Raw genomic sequence first — 19590 nt, 5'->3', positions numbered from 1 at the left:
TTTTAGTTTGATTTTACAGTTTTCCCCAAACTGAATCCTACAGGGATTTAAGTGATAAGGGATATACTGGGTATATAAGTAAGCTTTGAAAACTTGTGATTGGTAATCACACTGTGGCTGAATTTTTACAAATGTGAGATTTTACTGGCTTGAAATGAGATTGTAAGAGTGGTACATCTTTAAAATCCTGCATAAGACTTCCAACTATGGATGTTGCTTCCGTCTTTTAGCTATTGACTGAAGGATCAGAGGAACAATAAGAAAATGTTGATTGAAAAAAAAAGACAGACTATTTTAGCAACAAATCTGGATTTTTGTTCCTCTTTGCTTCAATAAAATCCTGGATGCTAGGCACTGAAGAAAAACTGTGGAATATGCAGATTTCTTGCACATAAATATTTGGAATATAATCTACCCACTGCACATGTAACTGGCAATACAAAAAGGGTGTTTTAATGAGCATCTGATTCTTTAGGAACATACACATTAACACCACTCAGGCTAGAAACACATTGTTTCACTTTAATTGTTTTAAAACCTTGGTTCACCAGCCTCTAGGTCACCCCTTTCCCTGCCTCTCAGTTTGATAAGAACTGATAGAGAAGGAAAGGAAGAGGACAGGGCACTTGTCCTTCCTGCTTATGTCCAAGAAGAAATCCACAGGTCTGGCAGGAACTTTGGGGCTTTGCTATTCACTGGCACAGGAAGGTGAAGCTGGCTGCAAGCTCACCTGTCAGAGCAAGGAGGAATCACCCAGTACACATCACCTGGTAATGCAGGGTTAGGGAAAGATAACTGTGGGAGCAGAGAGGGTGAAGGCAAGGAAGAAAAGTAGAGCACCAGCTTGCAAATGTGATGCAGGACACAGGGCAAGGGCTCCCATCACAGAAGGGATTCCGAGCAATGAGCAAACGTAGCAAACTGATTCATACTGTGTCTGTCCCTCAGCTTTACATCCTCCTTTTCCTTCCCTCCCATCTCACTTTTTCCTTTCTTTCCATTTCTGTCCTTCCCATCACGTGCTCCCTTTGGTTTGTAACTATTTGTGCACAATTTCTTGCCGTTAATCTTGACGACACTTTACCCCTCCAGCAAGCTGACAGAACATGTTTGCCCATCTTATGTCTCTTCGCCACTCATCCTTCCCCCAGCTGAAAGTATGTCATACCCCTCACAAGGAGAGCCACTGCTGTAAGCCTCAGTGTAGCAGTGTAGTTCCTCTGATCCCTCTCTCTCTCTCATGAAGCATGGAAATGAATATAGCAATAAAATGCATACTTCACCTCATTCTTTCTTACTGGTCAGTGTGATTCTTGAACATACACTATTTTAAAGTGGTGTACAGCTGTTGTGACGGTTTCTGCATGACTTCATGAGAAGGCAGATAAATTCATTACTTGTTGGAACAATTGTTACATAGCCAGAATTTCAAGTGCTTGCATAAATCTTCAAACTATCCAGATTAGATGAAATATCACCTCTGTGCACAGGCCTAATCAGTAACAAACTGGAGGACTGTGATTTCTGCAATGCGGAGGCCTCAGGGCCTTTACCCTGGGGGGAAAATTCCTCCACTAAAACGATTTCTGCCACATCATCCAAATCTGCTTCATAAAGAAAAGCAATAATATGTAGATAGAAGGGAGACACATTTAATGACCTTGCTGTTCCAGTCCTGGAATTGCTGTTTCACTTTCCAGTTCCTTGTAGTCACACAACACGCCTGTCTAACATGGCTGGTATCAGCACCAGTAATCTGGTCTCCGTGCCTATCTGGAGCCCCGATTAATATCAGTGGCATGTTTATAGGTATCGCAGGGTGAAAATAGCTGAGACAGTTTTAAAAGATTCAGGGGCAAAAAACCCACATTTGTTCTTTGCTAATAATTTTAGGCGTTACTGTACTCAATAGTAAAACTACTGTGATATTGCTAAAACTACTGGCAATGAATTAACACTTGATAAACTTCAGCATTATTTACATACATGAAAAAACTGCCATTATCCTGTGACAGGAAACAATATGTGAATGATAGAAAAATATGTTAGTTATATGTTATCAATCCTAAATTTATTTTCCCACTGGTACACTGGTCACCTGTTCCCATTATCTGATGCCGGGGGATTAATGCCAGTCCAGTATCCGAATCTTAACTGCAAATATTTCCAGTAATTTCTCACTGTACGGACTGTTGGTCCACAATTGCAGTCATGTATTTTCTTATAAAAGGGTATTGTTCTTACCGTAGACTGAAGAGTACATTGCCATCAGGGTACACTCGGAGCATGACGTTTTCCACAGTTGTATCATGGATGAAAGATCTTTTGGAGTGTACAAAAAATACATCAGGTACCCAGATCTTTTTTATCAGTCTTCCATCAAAAGTCATACTTTTGTTTTTGTTACTACGAAATGAAAGTCTCTCATCCTTCCAGTAATGTCTGAGATATAAAGTCATTGTGAAGTCCTTTGTTTAATTAAAAATAAAAGAAGACAATGCTTGTTTTATTCATATACAATAGAAAACAGTACAAAGTAATCAACTCATGCAAAGAATCAGTTTCTTCTCTGGACATCATCTGGAGGATCCTCAATGAGAGGAATCAAACACCACTCAATGACTTTAAGTATAGATTAGAACTATCTCTGAGACACTGACTGTTTGCCTTGTCACTGGTGTCTGAGTCTGAGATTCATACTTCATTTATACTTCGATAAAACTTTTACAGATTTCAGTGGTCTGCTGGATTGGGCCATCAGTGAAGTGACAAAGAAACTTTAAAACCGACCAAAGGCAAATGGAAAGGTGTTTCCTTTGGAAATCTTCACAAGTTTTTCCCAGAATGGACTGTGGTTCCTTTACAAAGGGATTAATTTGAGTTGTTCATGAGCATTAGGTCAGTTTGTAAAATCCATTAATCTGTGCATTTTGTACAAATATTGTACAGGGGTTTTAGATTAGTACGTTTATGAATGAAATGCATCGTAAAGAAAAAAATATGATGAATTTCGTAAGAGTAAACAATTAAATTTTACAATAATTACATTTTTTTTAAATATGAAAGATTGTTACAAATATTTTATCATCCTATTTAGAGAAATAACATGACTGCAAATATACATATGGAAAGAGATGGAGAGGATGCTGCAAACGCAGTCTGAGCTTCTGCACAGCCTGACTGCTCTGTGCTCACCTATATAACTTTTGCATTATTAGGCAGACATCACTTATCTCAGTAGAACAATTACTTCTGATAAGAATACTGGGAAGATACTTCGGTGATTTTATGCCCCTGTAATATGATTTTATGATTGGGGTAGGTTTGCAAAGGAATGCAAGGGTTCATACTGACAGATCCCATTGCAAATTCAACACCTACGACAAGAGCTACACTCAGTGTGAAAAGATACTGTAAATGAGATCTCTTTGCACAGTTAATGTGCCCTGCTATTCTAGGACAGAGCAACTTGGCACTAATGTCTCAATGGCATTATTAGTGACAATTTTGGCTAAGGAATGAACAGCCTGCATTCCAGTGCTACAGGTCCTTGATTGCAGTGAGGGTGTCTCTTTCCTAGGACCATTCCCAGAACTGATTTTTCTATTTCCATTTCTTATGGCCACAGCTCCAACCATGCCAGAAATGATGGGAATATTCAGATCTGCATAAGCAAAGGAAGCAAAGGACATGAAGCCTCATCATCTAATGTGCAGAGCACTAAGAGCTCATGTGGAAGCCCGTGGGGCTTGCTGAATGATTGGCATGTTCAAATCAGAGCACTATCCAGTCTGATCTGTTCCTCTTGCCCAGGGAGAAATTCAACATGTGCTCTTACGTAACACTTACTAGTTTAAATGGGAATGACTTGCATGCTTCAAGGCAAGGTTGTGCTCTTTAAGGGTTTGCTTTCTTTAACTGTATTATTCTATATCATCCAGCTGGATGTTTCTGAGACCCTGAATTTTGGCTGAAACTCTTTATGCCAGTGCTACTAACCAACTTACCATGTCCACTTCAGATATGCTGTCAATGCTTTCTACCTGCACATCAATGCCCACGGGTATTGGCGACCCTTCAATGTAACAGAATGAAAGAGTGATGAGGAGTGTAAATCCATATTTTTAAAGGCAAGATTGTGTATGAACAACATACAGAGACTACCCCATCCCAGCAGTTACTACGGTCTGTCCACCTTAGTACACTGAATGAGAAAGTCCATGGCAACAAAGTAAAACCAAATGCTAAACTGTTTTAAAAGTAAGTACAAAATCTTCAGTGATCTTTTTGCAGCCAGACTAGTTGTTGTTGGTGTTGCAATTTGAACAGCAGTGACAGCTTCTTTGCAGTGCCAAAGCTAATGAACTGCTTGGAGTGCTACTTAGAACTGTCACAGGGAAAAGCTGAGTAAATATATCAAATACATCAAAGACTGCAACACTTACTTACCAGTTCCAATGCTTATTCCCACACTCATAAACAAAATATCTATTACACCTCCTAATTATCTTTAGTTACTTAACTATTTAAAGTTTGGCATAGATATTTGTGAAAAAGGATTGCTTGCTCACCACCTCATAAGGGAAAAGCTGTACACATACTAAGCATGTTCTGTGATGGAGTGTTGTGTATTACTGAGTACCTAATTTGTTATCAAGTACAATACATACCAGACTACACTAGGTGACTTTATTTTATATACTACCCCACTATTTCATGCCACTGAAAAAGGCTGTGAGCTTATAACACAATGGGATCGGAACGAACAAATTATAAAACCATATTTGCATTTTTACAATAAAGTGACTAAAAATCAATTTAAAATTACAGCACAACATAAAATTATTCCCAGTCTCGTCAGTGTACAATATCTAGAATGAAGGATGTAGTTCTATATGGGTTACATACCTGTGTAATTTTCAGCGAGTAAGTCATTCCACTAAAGCAATTGACTAATCACTTCCGTACGGAGTAGGGAGAGGAGAGAGATGTGTGCATATATGTGCATACACCCGCCCCCTGAAGAATATTCTGCATTTGGCATGAAATCGATAGTAATCATTGTACATGGGATTGCAAATGCATTTGTTAAAAATGGTCAGTTAAAATATTTTTAAAGTACAAATTTAAAATAACCTGGTACAAAACATGAGTATGAGGAAGTCTGAACAGCAGGAGGTAGCAACAGCTTTTTTAATTTGTCTTTTTCTTGTCTTTTCCTTTTATCAGTGTCAAACCAAAATAGTCCAGAAATATCACTCTCCTGATAACCAGCCACAATACTGTGTCTCTTTTTGGAATTATCCTTAAAATAGCAGCCCTCGAGGATTACACAGCTGCCTCCAGTTCTTACCAGTAAAGATCTTGAACTATTTTTGAGGTATTTTAAAATCTGGCTCTGTAATCTCTTGATTTGACTTGTATTTTTTAATGGAGAGTTTGACCCTGCACAGAACAGATGAAGATGCATTGTGTATGGGAAAGCAAGGTCAAATGTGCTCAGAGTTAGCAGGGCACACAGGAGCATGTTTCAGCACTAACGAGCTGTGCTGTCTCGCTTGGAAATCACATCTCCCTCTGAGAGGAATGCATCGCTCAGTCTGTTGGCCAAAGCTCAAAACAAAATTCAGAGCTCCAGACAGCAAAGTTCAGTCAATTAATTTATTAGTAAAACACTAGGCAGCACTTGGGAAAATGCTGCTTCTTTTGGAGAATAGAGACGGCAGGAGACATCTGCCCTAGAGGCTGACGCACAAGAGTATTGATGTATATATCCAGCCAGGCTTCTTCACACAAACCAATAAAAATTTTTATGCCTCTCGTAAACCAGTTTTGACCACTTCTTGTCTTTGTTTTGACCACACCACACAAAGAGTTTACTTATGCTAAATACCAACTTGTACCAAGTACTGGTACAAAAATGCCTGGCTGTAATCAGAGTGGAGTCATCTTCTCAGTATTCCACTGAAATGTAAACTATCTTGTAAACTAAAGACAGGTTTAGCCTAAGCAGGAGTCATTGGGGGATTTATACATGATGTGAACATCATTCACAAATGGCATTCACACATCATTTAAATGCAAACACCGCAGAAGGATGAGGTGTTGTCTATCGAGCTCCTCATTTGCATGGTGAAACAGGCCAAGCCTTCATTGCAGAGCTGCCACCGGCGCTAGCTGTACACAAGGCAGGGTGGCTCAGGGAGCAGGCTGGCTGTGGAAGCATGGCATGCACGGAGCATGATCAGTACAAAAGCTGACTAATATGTGAACAGCATTGAAGATAGAAATCTGGCCTCAGCCCTTGGCTCCCATTAAAGTCAATGCAGTGCAACAGGCACATTCTAGGTTGGGGTGAGATGGCTTGTGATTTGGAAATGCCTGTTGGTTACCAGGGTTGCTTAGAGTGACTGCAAATAGGCAGATGAACTGTCTATTATCTAACCTTACCCACCATGAATCTTCAGCTTCTTGATACTGTAGGTGTGTCCAAACTCTTACCCTGGGACTATAGCAGAGGTGCATTGTAGGATAGACTGAAAGTGCTCATATCTGGGTGTACATTTGATCTTAACTGCTATTACTAAAACTTTGGTGGATGATTTGCTTGACTAGCATGTTAAAAACAGGGGGTTTAGTCCTATTTATGTAGAATTATGTGGGTGGAAGGGGAGGAGAGGGGAGCAGCTCTCTACATAAAAGAATGGCTTTACCAGTTTCTGAGTCAAGGACAAATCTAAAGCAAATAAAGTTAAATGTCTACCATCAACATTCTTCAAACAGGCAAGGAGCTACCCGCAAATCATATCACAGAACAGGATGACTGGCTTTCTAAGCTATATATCATGTGTAGTGAGGAAAAGGTTTTTCTTAGTGACAGCTGCTCCAAGTGCAATCATGGCAGTCCTAATACTTTATTGGGATTTGCAAAAGTTACAGACAATTTCCTACCCCAACAAGCACTATTCCAGTGTGAGCACAATTTCATTCAATAATTCACCTCATCTGGGCAGATATAAAGGAACTGATCACAGAACTAGAAATTAGTGGCAGCTTATGATTACATTTGTTACATGCGGACAAACTGAAATGCCAGTTTTACACAAATGCACACAGAGGCACTTGATTCTTTGAAAGGACAGCTTGCACTATGTTGGGAACTGTTATAAAACCAAGTCAGTGGGGACACTGAATAACATAAAAGAGATCAAAAGCTATGGCCAGGAGAAATACAGTGGAGGGCTCTAAAGTGAATTAAATAAAAAGGGAACTCTTACAATGAAATTTGTTCCTGATTAGGTAGAAATGCTAGAACTGTGAAACAGACTCCTTAAAAAGAGATTCCTGTTCTCTGTCTGGTGAAAGGCCAAAGACCATACTCGTGCTGCTTAATGAAGAAATACTGTTCAGCCTAGCATCCACCACAGACAATTATTAAACTACATCCCCTGACCCCAGCCCTGACCTATTATTGACATATCATAGCAGCTACAAATATTTTCTTCCTATTCTGACACTACTTTGGCAACAAATGTAAGTAGATGATAAAGACACTAAACACTGCACATATGTGCAACCCCGGTCAGTTCAGTGTGCTGTTTACTTTTCTAATCTGAAACATTTTTATATTTTTGTCACTAACACTGCCACCCCCATAAGATCAATATTGACCTTACTCTGGTGTAGGCCTTCTGAGCTTTGTAGTTTTCTGGGAATATTTCTTTCTGTGTTTAAAAACCAACTTCACTAGAAACAGTAATAATTAACTATTGGCAACAGGTTGCTGAGAACTGTAATTTCTTCACCATTTGAATTTGTTTTACCACAATTGGATGTTTTTTTAAAAAATAGCACTTCAATAAGCATTGGAAAGGATTCTAAACCAGCCAGAATAGTGAAGTGATTTGTCTACCCCTATGTCTGCACCACAGCTTTCTCCCTAGCATATTGAGAATTTCAATCTCTGGCTGACCATCAGGCAACAACATCAAATTCACTTTGAAAAAAAGTAACTATAGCAAAGCTGTGTTTTTTTATTTTGCAGTATGACAAAACTGGGGATGGCAGAGAGGATTTTGTTATTAAATTGAGCAGCTTCAGTTGCTTCTGGACTGTTGCTACAAATCATTATTTTAGAGGGATTAGTGATTTTTACAATGGAGGGGCCACAGATTTTCAAGACAATTACTCCTCAGCAGAAAAAACAGAATTGTTTTCAGATAGGTTTATCTTCACACAAGCCATTTCCAGTCTTTTATTTTAAAGGTTTAAACATAGCAAAAGAATTCCTTGATGAGCATGGAATTTTTTTAATAGATAGTAAGACAGGCAAATTCTATAATACCCTTTTTAGAAGGGCTATTATGTAAAAAGCATATCCTTTTAGCATTTTAGAATTAATTTGTACAGTAATAATGACGGGTTTAGTGAATTCTATAGTATTTTTGTAGTAGTCAGACCTTTGAACACGCAGCAGATTGCACCTGAAATTCCGTAAGATAGATGTCGAATTTAGAAAAAACAGCCACTGTGTCCCAGTTGGCTTTGTAACAATGTATGCTGGAGAAAAGCTAGGTGCACAGAAAGCTCCCAGTAGGAAACAGGGACGAGGGAAGGATTAAGGTCTGTAGGAATACTTTCTTCTGTGAAAGTCTTGTGGGCCTGTAGAGGAACAAAACCAGATAGAAATGTAAACAAGCCCCAGGGAAGTGAAGCTATGTGGATGTATTTACTTTCCTCTGGCAATGAGCGAAACAGGAGAATTACTGTCAATGGCGTTTTCTTCTTGTTACTGTTCTGTTTCTTTCTTATTGTTAACAATGAGTTAAACGCATAGTAAGTTTGAATCTTTAAGCTATTATACTAAGAAGAACAATGTAGAGTATAAATTACATGGGTTGTATGCTTGCAGGTGTTCAACATTAATCATCTATATTAAATTCATGCAAGACTGCTTGTTAGTCCTTATACAGCCCCAACCCAGAGGCAGGCTAAAATCTGCCTACCTAAAGAGAAGTTAGAGAATAAGTAGAAGTGTTGATTGAAATACAGATAATTATTTAGCTTTCAGTACATAGGGATAAGAAATAGAAATAATTTAGGTATACGTGGAAATCAAGACGAAGTGAAGAAATCACGAGAATCAAATAAGAGATTTGGTCAAGATGACCTTTGTGACAAGCCAACCTGAAAGAAGAAAAAAGAAGAAGCGGGACTTTGGAACAGGAACAAATCAAGACGTTCTAAATGCCCTGAACACCTGGGAATTTCTGATTGTTCAGAACAGACACACACACATTATGCAATCTAAATGAAGTAACGTAAAATACAAGGTATGTAAGCGCAGAGTAAAATAGTTTGATTTACCACACTCTGCGGAGGTGGTCTACCGATATATCATTGCCTAAAAAATAAAGCAAACCTAGAGATACCCATTGTCTGCTGAAAATTTCTGTAACAGAAATTGGCGACCCAGATGGGACTCTAGGACACAGGAGATCGAAAATTAGAGGTCCTTCTGAATAACCCATTACCAATGCTCCCAGAGCCGGCAGAAAGGACCAGGTGAGTCCAGAGTTTTGGGAATGGGTGAATCCAGACGGATTTACTAAGTCTCTCTTGTGTTTAAACTTGCTGTTTATATATATACATATTTTTTCTGTAAGATAGTGTAATGGGATCAACACCCAGCATAGAAAGGGGGACGCCCCTTGCTGAGGTTCTAGAAAATTGGAAAAAGATACCCCTGGCACAGACTTTACAGAAAAAAAGGTTAATATTATTATGCCAGGAGGAATGGCCATTCCTAACTCAAACTAGAGGTGGAGGACCAATGGATGTTTGGCCTCCTGTTGGTACTTTTGAGTCACATAAACAAAAATTTTTATGGATTATTTTAGAAGATTCTGGAAGCCAAGATATTGATTATTGGTATATTTGGTACAATTGGGCACAAGAGCAGAAGAAACCGCAAAATCAAAAATTTGGGGAACATTTACTTCCTTCTGCCCCTGAGGCTGAGGAACCTAAATCTTCTCCTAAATGGGTTGGTGTGTATCCTATGCAATTGGATTACATTCCAAACCCTAGAGCAGGACCTGGAGCTCTGCCAGAAGTTCCTGCTGTGGTCAGGCATGAGCCGTGGAAACAAGGAGATTTAGTAACTTGGCAAGCTAAAATGCCAAGATTACACGATGATGCAGAAAAATGTGCTCAAATGCTCTCTGGCATCGTAACTGATTATTTCCCTAATTGGAGTGCTATGAGGACCTTACTTTGAGAACTGTTTCAACCAGAGGAAAGAGGGAAAATTTTTCAAAAAGATAGGGAAATTGCTCAAAGAGGACAGGGGTTTGAGCCCTGGCCTGAACAAAACCCTGAGTGGGATGTGACAACTACGGAAGGAAGAAGCGCTTACAGGCTGCTGTCCAACAATTAGTGGAAGCAGTCGAGCAAGCAGGAGGTAGAGTGACTAACTGGACCAAAGTAAGGGAATGTCAGCAAAGGCTTGATGAACATCCAAGTGATTACTGGGGACGATTAAAAGCTACTCTATTAAAATATGGGGGCATGACTCGGGACAATTTTCAAGAACCTTTAGCAATTAGTGTATTTGTAGATCAATCAGCCCTGGATATTAGAAAATATTTTAAGAAACATGTGCCTGGTTGGCAAGGAGAAACTTCAACAAAAATTTTAAGTATTGCTACCTTTGTATATGATGGGAGGAGTGAAGAGAAACAAAAACAAGAAGAAGAAAAATTGAAGGCTGAATGAAAAAAGAAAAGAAAGGAGAAAGAAAGGGAAATTACTTTATTGGCAGTGGCAATTACTCAAGGGTATAATCAGAGAGGAAGAGGTTGGGGTTTTCCCCGAAGATGCCCTAGAGGAAGGGGGTTCCGAGGCAGAGGAGGAGGTCCCTCCCCTAGTTTCCCTTATTCTAACCCTCTTGAGTGTTTTTATTGTGGAAATTTAGGACATTTACAGCGGGCATGTCCTCTTAGACCACTTGCTGCGCCAAGAGAAGGAGAACCAACCGACAGACCCTCTCGACCTCATTCACAATAAGGATCAACTATTGTCTGAAATAGATTTATGGAACTGACTGGAATCAAGGTAGATCATAATGGTCATATAACAGCTAAGGTAAATGGTTTCTTAGTAGATTTTTTAGTAGATACGGGGGCTACATTATCTTTGTTAAATTTTCAAGTGTCTCAAATATCCTCAGAAACTGTAATAATTGATGGTGTGCTAGGGAAAAAAGAATTGTTTTTATCTTTACCTCTCCCGGTGGTGCTTGGAGGAAAATTAGTGTGGGGGCGGTTTGTTATTTCTCCAGAAACTCCCGTATCCCTATTGGGGCGAGATTTATTACAAGAACTTGGAACATGTATATCTCTGACACCAAAAGGAGTTCAATTAATAATGATGGGGGCATCTATTGTGCAAATAGAAGAAAGAAAAATTAAGGAACAAAAAATACCGGTGGAATTGGCAAATATCCCTAAAACATTATGGAGTACTTCTGGAGATGAGGTGGGATTGCTGAAATCTGCTGAACCAGTGATAATTAAAACAAAAGGAGGGACCCCACCCTCCATTCGGCAGTATCCTGTTGTATCAGAAGCAATACCTAGTACTGGGAAAGAGATTGAGAAATTTTTGAAAACTGGAATTCTGAAAGAATGCCGGAGTCCTTATAACACACCGATTTTACCAGTCGGTAAAAATAGACTTGATAAAGATGGGGACCCTGAATATCGATTTGTACAAGATTTGAGAGCAATTAATGAACATGTTATTGCCCCACATCCCGTGGTGCCAGATCCAAATTTAATTCTGACACAAATCCCACCTCGGGGACATTATTACACAGTTTTAGATTTGACCGGAGCCTTCTTTAGTATACCTATTGCTGAGGAGAGTCAATTAATCTTTGCCTTTACATGGGAAGGTAAATTAACCTGGACTCGACTCCCACAAGGGTTTACTAGTTCTCTGACCATTCTTTCACAAATTCTAAAAAATTATTTAAGGGATCTTGTCTTTCCTTGTTCATCAGTTTTAATTCAATATGTGGATGATTTATTGATTATAAGTAAAACAAAGGATGATTGTGTCTGTGATACTAAATATTTATGTGAACAATTATGTAAGAAAGGTCATAGGGTCTCCCTGTCCAAATTACAATTCTGTCAAACCAAGGTAAAATATCTGGGATTTCTTTTAAGCCCCAGGAAGAGAGAAGTTGATCCTGATCAAGTAAAAATTATACAAGAATTATCAAGACCTACTACGAAAAAACAGTTAAGGGGATTTTTAGGGCAGGTAGGGTTCTGTAGACCATGGATTCCTGGGTTTAGTGAAACTGCTAAACCCTTGCATAAAGTCACTTGAAATGAAGAAGTCGAGCCCCTTACATGGGGACCTGAAAGAGAGAAAGCTTTTCGGACTTTAAAAACAGCTCTATTAAATGCTCCTGCTTTAGGACTTCCTGATTACACAAAACCCTTTAAGTTATATTGTGATGAGATGAAAGGAACAGCAAGGGGAGTACTTGTACAAACATTAGGGCCACATGAGAGACTGGTTGCATATCTCTCATCTACCCTTGATCCTGTTATCAAGGGAACGCCCTTTTGCATAAGGGCCATAGCAGCAGCCACAGAGATAGTAGAAAAATCAAGATCAATTGTGTTAGGCCATGCACTAACTGTATGTATACCCCATGAGGTAGAAATACTGTTGAAACAATATGCTGAAAAATCACTTTCTCCGCAAAGAGCTCATCGTTATGAGCTAATATTATTATTGGCTGATAATTTGAAATTGGAAAAGTGCAATATTTTGAATCCTGCTACTCTATTACCTTTACCTACTGAAGATGAAAAAGACACCCATGATTGTACTCAAATCCTGAATTTCACTAGCAAACCAAGAGACGATTTGAAGGATCAACCTTTAAATAATCCTGAAATAAATCTCTTTTTACTGATGGCTCGTCTTACTACGAAAAAGGGCAAAGACTTACAGGGTTTGCAGTAACCACAGAAACTAATGTTTTAATAGCCAGTCCCTTACGTGCATCTATGGGAGCTCAAGGTGCAGAACTTGTGGCGCTTACTGAGGCAGCAAATTATGCAAAAGGGAAAAAAGTGAACATTTATACAGACTCTAAGTATGCTTTTGGAGTTTGCCATGCTACAGGAGCCCTATGGAAAGAAAGAGGATTTCTGACATCAGCAGGAAAAACCATCACACATGGAACGGAAATAAAAGACTTACTAGAAGCTATACAGATGCCAAAAGAAATTGTGGTAATCTACATAAAAGCCCACACAGGAAAACAAGACATCATTTCAAGAGGAAATCATCTAGCAGATCAAGCTGCCCGAGCCGCAGCATGACAGAAACATCTTTTGATAGCTGTGATGGTAACAAAAGATGAACAGTCCAACCTACCTAATATGGAACAGCTCTATGAATGTTTAACTGAAGATGAACAACTCAGTTGGAGAAAACTGGGAGCCCAGAAACAAGAGGAACAATGGACTCTAAATAAGCCCTTCCTACCGAAAAGGTATTTATTACCTTTAACTCGATGGTTTCATGAAAAAACGCATGGAGGACCGGAGAGTCTAGCTTCGAGAATACGACGACTTTGGGCGGCCCCAGGAATCTATGCTGCAGCGAGACGGGTTTGTGAAAATTGCAAATTATGTAAGAAATATGCATCACTACAGATTACCGCACCAGCAGGTAAAAGACCTCCAGCTACCTTTCCATTTCAAAAACTTCAAATCGATTATGCAGAAATGCCAAAAGTAATGGGGTATGCCTATATGTTAGTAATTGTAGATCAATTGTCAGGCTGGGTAGAAGCCTTCCCAGCTTGGAAAAATGATTCTAAAACAGTAGTTAAAGTGTTACTTAAAGAATTGATACCTAGATATGCAGTGCCAGAAATTATTGATTCGGACAGAGGACCTCATTTTACTGCTGCTATTTTAACTCAAATCTATAACGCTTTAGGCATTAAAAGTAAATTGCATACCCCATATCATCTTGAATCATCTGGTCAAGTAGAGAGAACAAATAGGACGCTTAAGGAAAAATTAGTAAAAACTTGTAAACAAACAGGACTTAAATGGCCAGATGCTTTAAATTTAGTACTGTGGGACATCAGAAATACACCCATACAACCTGTAGGAGTTTCTCCTGCAGAAGTCCTTTTTGGAAGAAATCTTGCAGTTCCTGGAACTTATGTAGCTGTGAAAACCAGTCTCCTGAGTGGAGATGAACAAGTAGCACAATATCTTTTGTATCTCCAAAACTCTTTTGCCCAAATGAGAAATCATGCTTATTGGTATCAAGGGGTGTCACCTGAAATTCAAGTACATGAAATACAATCTGGAGATTGGTGATCGATGGGATACTTGGACCCATGGTTATGGGGGATCCAAACAGTGGAATCCTTACCGGGTACCCTATGGCCTTTCAAACCCTATCCCTGCATATCACATTCAGTTATATGATCCCTTCGGGGGAAGTGGAACACGGTGTTATGATTATCAGATGTGGGGAGTTTATGGTGATGGAGATTGGTGCTGTCATGAATACCATTTATCAAGCAATCGCTTCACTTATAAATTTAGGATTGTAATATATGCTCGAAAAATTAAATATTCGGTTGTTATAGGGTCACGTTAATTGACCTTCACCTTATAATAACATGAAACCTTTGTTAAACAGAAAACCACGCAGTATAAATACTGTTGGAATGGTTGCTGAAAATGATTGGCAAAATAATGTACACGTATCCTTGCTTAAGTCTTCTGCAAGAAATTTAAATTTAAGTGAATGATGGATTTGTGTGGCACTTCCAAAAACAGTGACTCAAGGATTTCAACTTGTTGGCATTCCCTTGCCAAAGACTATTAATTGGAGAAAATATTGGTACAATACCACTTTTTCTGAACAATATGACGAACAGAAATGGGACATTTTTTTGCCAAAACAAGGAAATTTCTCACAGTTGCACTGTGCACAAGGATGTTTCCCTCCAGGGAGAAATAACCGTTTCTTATGCCGAAATCCTGCCTTTATTGGAAATTGGACTAAGTGCAAAAATATTACTACTATTAATTCGGGGTTACAATTAAACTGGAAAGCACCAGAAAATTTAGGGGTATTTTGGCTCTGTGGAAGAAAAGCCTATAAAGCACTACCACCTACCTGGGGAGGAAGATGCACCCTTGGGGTTTTATCTTGGGATTTAGAAATACATCCTAAGATTCCCCCTCAACAAACCTGGCATCGCACATACCTGGCACGGAACACAAGAGAATTGAACCCATTAATAGAAAGACCAACTGGGTTTCATTCCTTTCTACGATGGTTCATTCCTTCATTAGGAGTTCATAAATTAGAGAAAGCCATTCTAAATATATCAGGAGAAATTGAAAAATTAGCGAATTCCACAGCCCACGGATTGCTCACCTTACAAAAAGAAGTCATGGAATTGTCAAAAATTAACTATTCAAAATTGAATGGCATTAGGTATGATTTTGGCTTCCCAAGGAGGAGTTTGTACTGTGCTAAATGTCAGCTGCTCTATGTATACGGACAGATCAGGTGAATTGATAACTGATGTACATAAAATCTGGGAAGTTAGCTCATTATTACAACAAGTTCAGAAGGATGATACCTCCTGGAGCTTTTCAGATACTTTCTCATGGTTAACCTCATGGTTCCTGAATTTAGCGACTTGGATGAAAAAAGCTTTACTTATCATCTTTGCAATTGTTGTAATTTTTCTTTGCTCATTTGTGATTTTACAATGTATTATAAGCCTATGCACTAAAATCATAAGCAAAATCACATTTTCTACATTTAGATATAGTTAGCTGCAAAAAATGCAGCTAAAACAAAAGGAGGGAATGTTAACAATGAGTTAAACGCATAGTAAGTTTGAATCTTTAAGCTATTATACTAAGAAGAACAATGTAGAGTATAAATTACATGGGTTGTATGCTTGCAGGTGTTCAACATTAATCATCTATATTAAATTCATGCAAGACTGCTTGTTAGTCCTTATACAGCCCCAACCCAGAGGCAGGCTAAAATCTGCCTACCTAAAGAGAAGTTAGAGAATAAGTAGAAGTGTTGATTGAAATACAGATAATTATTTAGCTTTCAGTACATAGGGATAAGAAATAGAAATAATTTAGGTATACGTGGAAATCAAGACGAAGTGAAGAAATCACGAGAATCAAATAAGAGATTTGGTCAAGATGACCTTTGTGACAAGCCAACCTGAAAGAAGAAAAAAGAAGCAGCGGGACTTTGGAACAGGAACAAATCAAGACGTTCTAAATGCCCTGAACACCTGGGAATTCCTGATTGTTCAGAACAGACACACACACATTATGCAATCTAAATGAAGTAACGTAAAATACAAGGTATGTAAGCGCAGAGTAAAATAGTTTGATTTACCACACTCTGCGGAGGTGGTCCACCGATATATCATTGCCTAAAAAATAAAGCAAACCTAGAGATACCCATTGTCTGCTGAAAATTTCTGTAACACTTATTTATGTGAGAAATGAAGGTGGGCTGGTATTAGCAGCAGTAGCCAGCTCTTGGAAAGGAAGAATGAGCAATGTAAGAGAAAAAATTCCACAAGGAGGAGCCTATTAGAGGTCTTGCAAATTACGAAAATATTTCCCTCCTGTTCTGGACCCCAGCTGTTCCTTCTAGTAACACACTAGAGAAAGCCTTTCCCCCTGCATCAGAGTGAGTCTTCTCCACCACAGTGAGAAGATATTTCTGACCTTTCAGGGAGGGCTGTGGTGCAGAAAAGAAAACAACTTGGTGGCAAAGAGCTATTAGAATTGCAGAACTGTTTGAACATTCATTGGACCCTATTTTCTTTCCTTTCCCCCTGCTTTTACCTTCAGGTGAATTTCAATGTTACTAATTTAGCTTGAGGAGGCAGGAAGCATAAGGGTGAGTGAGCTAATGGGATCTCTGATCCTCTGAAAATTTGGAATTAAGATGATTGCAGATTGGGATGCAAACTGTCTAGAAAGACTGTTACATCTTGACCAGCTAAATGCTACTAAATTCTTTTCCATCATTTCTAGTACTTGCTAATGTTCGTTGACAAAGCAGAGATAACCAATTTTAAAACCTCGTTAACACATTGTTAGCATAGGAAATGACAGGTCCTTAAGACACAACATAAAAGAAAAATAAAGTTGTCAAACTTCGATATATATATACACAGTGAGAATGTGCATGTACACAGTGACAATGATCACGTGGTTCCATAATCTTTAGATTGCAAAATAGTTCAGAGTGTGCGTGGAAGGGTTTTACTGTAAGGAAAAGCAAGGCACAGAGGAATAAAAGAATGACCTCCTCTATGTGCTAGTGTAAGATTTTTAATGGCAATGTTGATTTTTAGTAAGTGGAGACAGAACTCAGGAAACAAAGAGCTCACATCAATTACTTCTGCCAGTATTTTGAAATAAGATAGTTCAGAAAATAAGGTATAGATAAATAGATGTATAGTAGAAAAAAAGTCACTTTAAAGGATTTCTAAGGATTCGCTCTAATATCTCTCTCAGTGTACACAGTTTTGGCTGCTAAGGCAGCCTGCATTGTGGCCCTCAGATCTGAGCTGCTAGAAGTCTCTGTTCATTGTCTGATATTGGCCTGGGCTCACCCTTTCTCACTGAGTTTAAAACATGGGAATGACCATTCCAAGAAGTGCTGGCAACATAATTTAATTTCTTACTTTTTCTTTAGTCCAAACTTAAGCTATCTTCTCACAGATTATCAGTTTAGTGGGCTACTGAAAAATCAGTTGAAGTGCTTTAGGCCATAGTAGTACAAAGAGATATAAGTCATGAAGAGATCTGACTCTGAGTCTACTGGCAATCTTTTGTTTCCTATGGTAGGACCTACGCAGACAGACAGCCTTACCAGAACTAGCAAGCATTATTATACCATTGCAGGACCTCTAACATACCCATCTGCTGGCCTTTATCAGTGCTTCTGGAAGCAGCAAGGACTAAACATAATTCCTACAGTGTTCACTGATGCAGCTGGAAAAGCTGTTTGAGCAAAAGAAACGTTCGTTCTCCTAGTCCAATGTCTAGTGGAATTACTCAAATCACTATGCTGGTCTACATCATTTGCATCAGCAGGGGTCCATCTATTGGAGACTTCCAAACAAAAGAGGACCACCACATCACATATAAGGCAACCAAAAAAAAAAAAAAAACCAACAAAACTAAAAAAATTCCAGGAAAGGGAAAAAAAACCAGCCCCCTGCCCCCCCCCCCCCCCCAAACCACCCAAGAGCCTGGCTTAGGGAATAAGTGCAATGTAACAATGTAGGTTTAGTTTTTTAAAGAACATTTGCGTGTACTGAATTATTGGCTTGCTTCACTCAACCTCACTGTATAATGAACTGCAGACAAAGCAGCATTTCTATAGCAAAAATTTAGAAATAACTTGCTAACAGCTTGCTGGTTTTGCTTCATCTTGACACAGTACGCTTCTCAGAATTTGATCTCTAATCTGGTAATAAATGGACAATGTCAGGCCTAAATTTTAAAATCAACAGTCAAATTCTGATTGTGCAGCTGGAATGGCATTGCAATCAACAGAAGAATGCCAAAATACACTCACAGAAATGATAGCAGAGTTGTGTCCATTTGGTCAAAAAAAGGACCTCTTACCTCCACAGAGCAATGGTATACTTTCAAGAGAAAGCAACCAGTCATGTGAGCAAAGTCACAAGTATTTCCAGTAACACTGCACCTGGTAGCATTAGTATCCAACAGTTTTACATTAATTTCCTCCAGTTTTTTTCCTGTGCATGTTTGCTCAGTTTACAAGTCAAATTCAGCATGTGCTGCCTCTGTTTTTGCTTTGTTACTTTATTATAAATACTAAAAACTCTGGATCCTGTAGTCTGCCTCATTTACTTTGCATGTGTGGGGCTAAATGAAATCAAACAAGCCAGATTTAGATTTAAGAGTTCCCTGAACTGAGGGATCTCCAACAGGTTCAAAACAGCATGAATTTTCCAGCTGCTTTTTCTCCCAAACTGGTGCAAAGGATGATTGACCTTCTCAGGGAAAGGGGCACAGTGGAGCTAGATTAACAAAATCTGTCATTCCAACTCCCTTACATACCCAGAAAATCGCAATGGGTTATAGGAGAAGGTAAAAAATTGTCTGTCTTCTAAAGGTAAAGAATAATTTTAAAATACTTGGTTTTCACCTGATCTGACCTGGTTCTTTTTTCTCCCATCAGTATTGTGAATTGATGCATTGTGCTGCGCTGAATAAATCATGCACTGTGGCATGTGACAGATACAAGCCCTTCATGAATCACAGTACTGAAATGCTTCATTAGATCTGATAAAAATAAACCCAAAATTTCACCTGCTTTAAATACATAAAGCCACAGTGTTGTAAGTCTTTATGCAGTTCAGGGCTATGTTATGACTGCCATGGCAATGACTGTAGCAATGGTATCTCTAATTTCATCTTCTGCTCCAGTTAAGTTTCC

At 38.8% G+C, this 19590-nt stretch overlaps 1 protein-coding gene across 1 annotated transcript in view; it reads right to left on the bottom strand.

Moving 5' to 3' along the window:
• The window catches only part of GABRR3 (gamma-aminobutyric acid type A receptor subunit rho3), a gene marked incomplete at its 3' end in the record, with an annotated part of 50906 nt that overhangs the window by 8595 nt on the left and 22721 nt on the right, over positions 1-19590 (bottom strand). The window contains exons 4-5 of the mRNA XM_082304915.1: positions 4008-4075; positions 2245-2468 (exon numbers count right to left, since the gene is read on the bottom strand). Of these exons, the coding sequence (XP_082161041.1) occupies positions 2245-2468; positions 4008-4075 (292 nt within the window). The remainder of the gene's footprint in view (positions 1-2244; positions 2469-4007; positions 4076-19590) is intronic.

This window comes from Platalea leucorodia (assembly GCF_965183815.1).
Source record: "Platalea leucorodia genome assembly, chromosome: 2".
NCBI classification, from domain to species: domain Eukaryota; kingdom Metazoa; phylum Chordata; class Aves; order Pelecaniformes; family Threskiornithidae; genus Platalea; species Platalea leucorodia.
The sequence above is the reverse complement of the archived record's forward strand: the minus strand, read 5'-3'. Positions and strand labels throughout refer to the sequence as shown.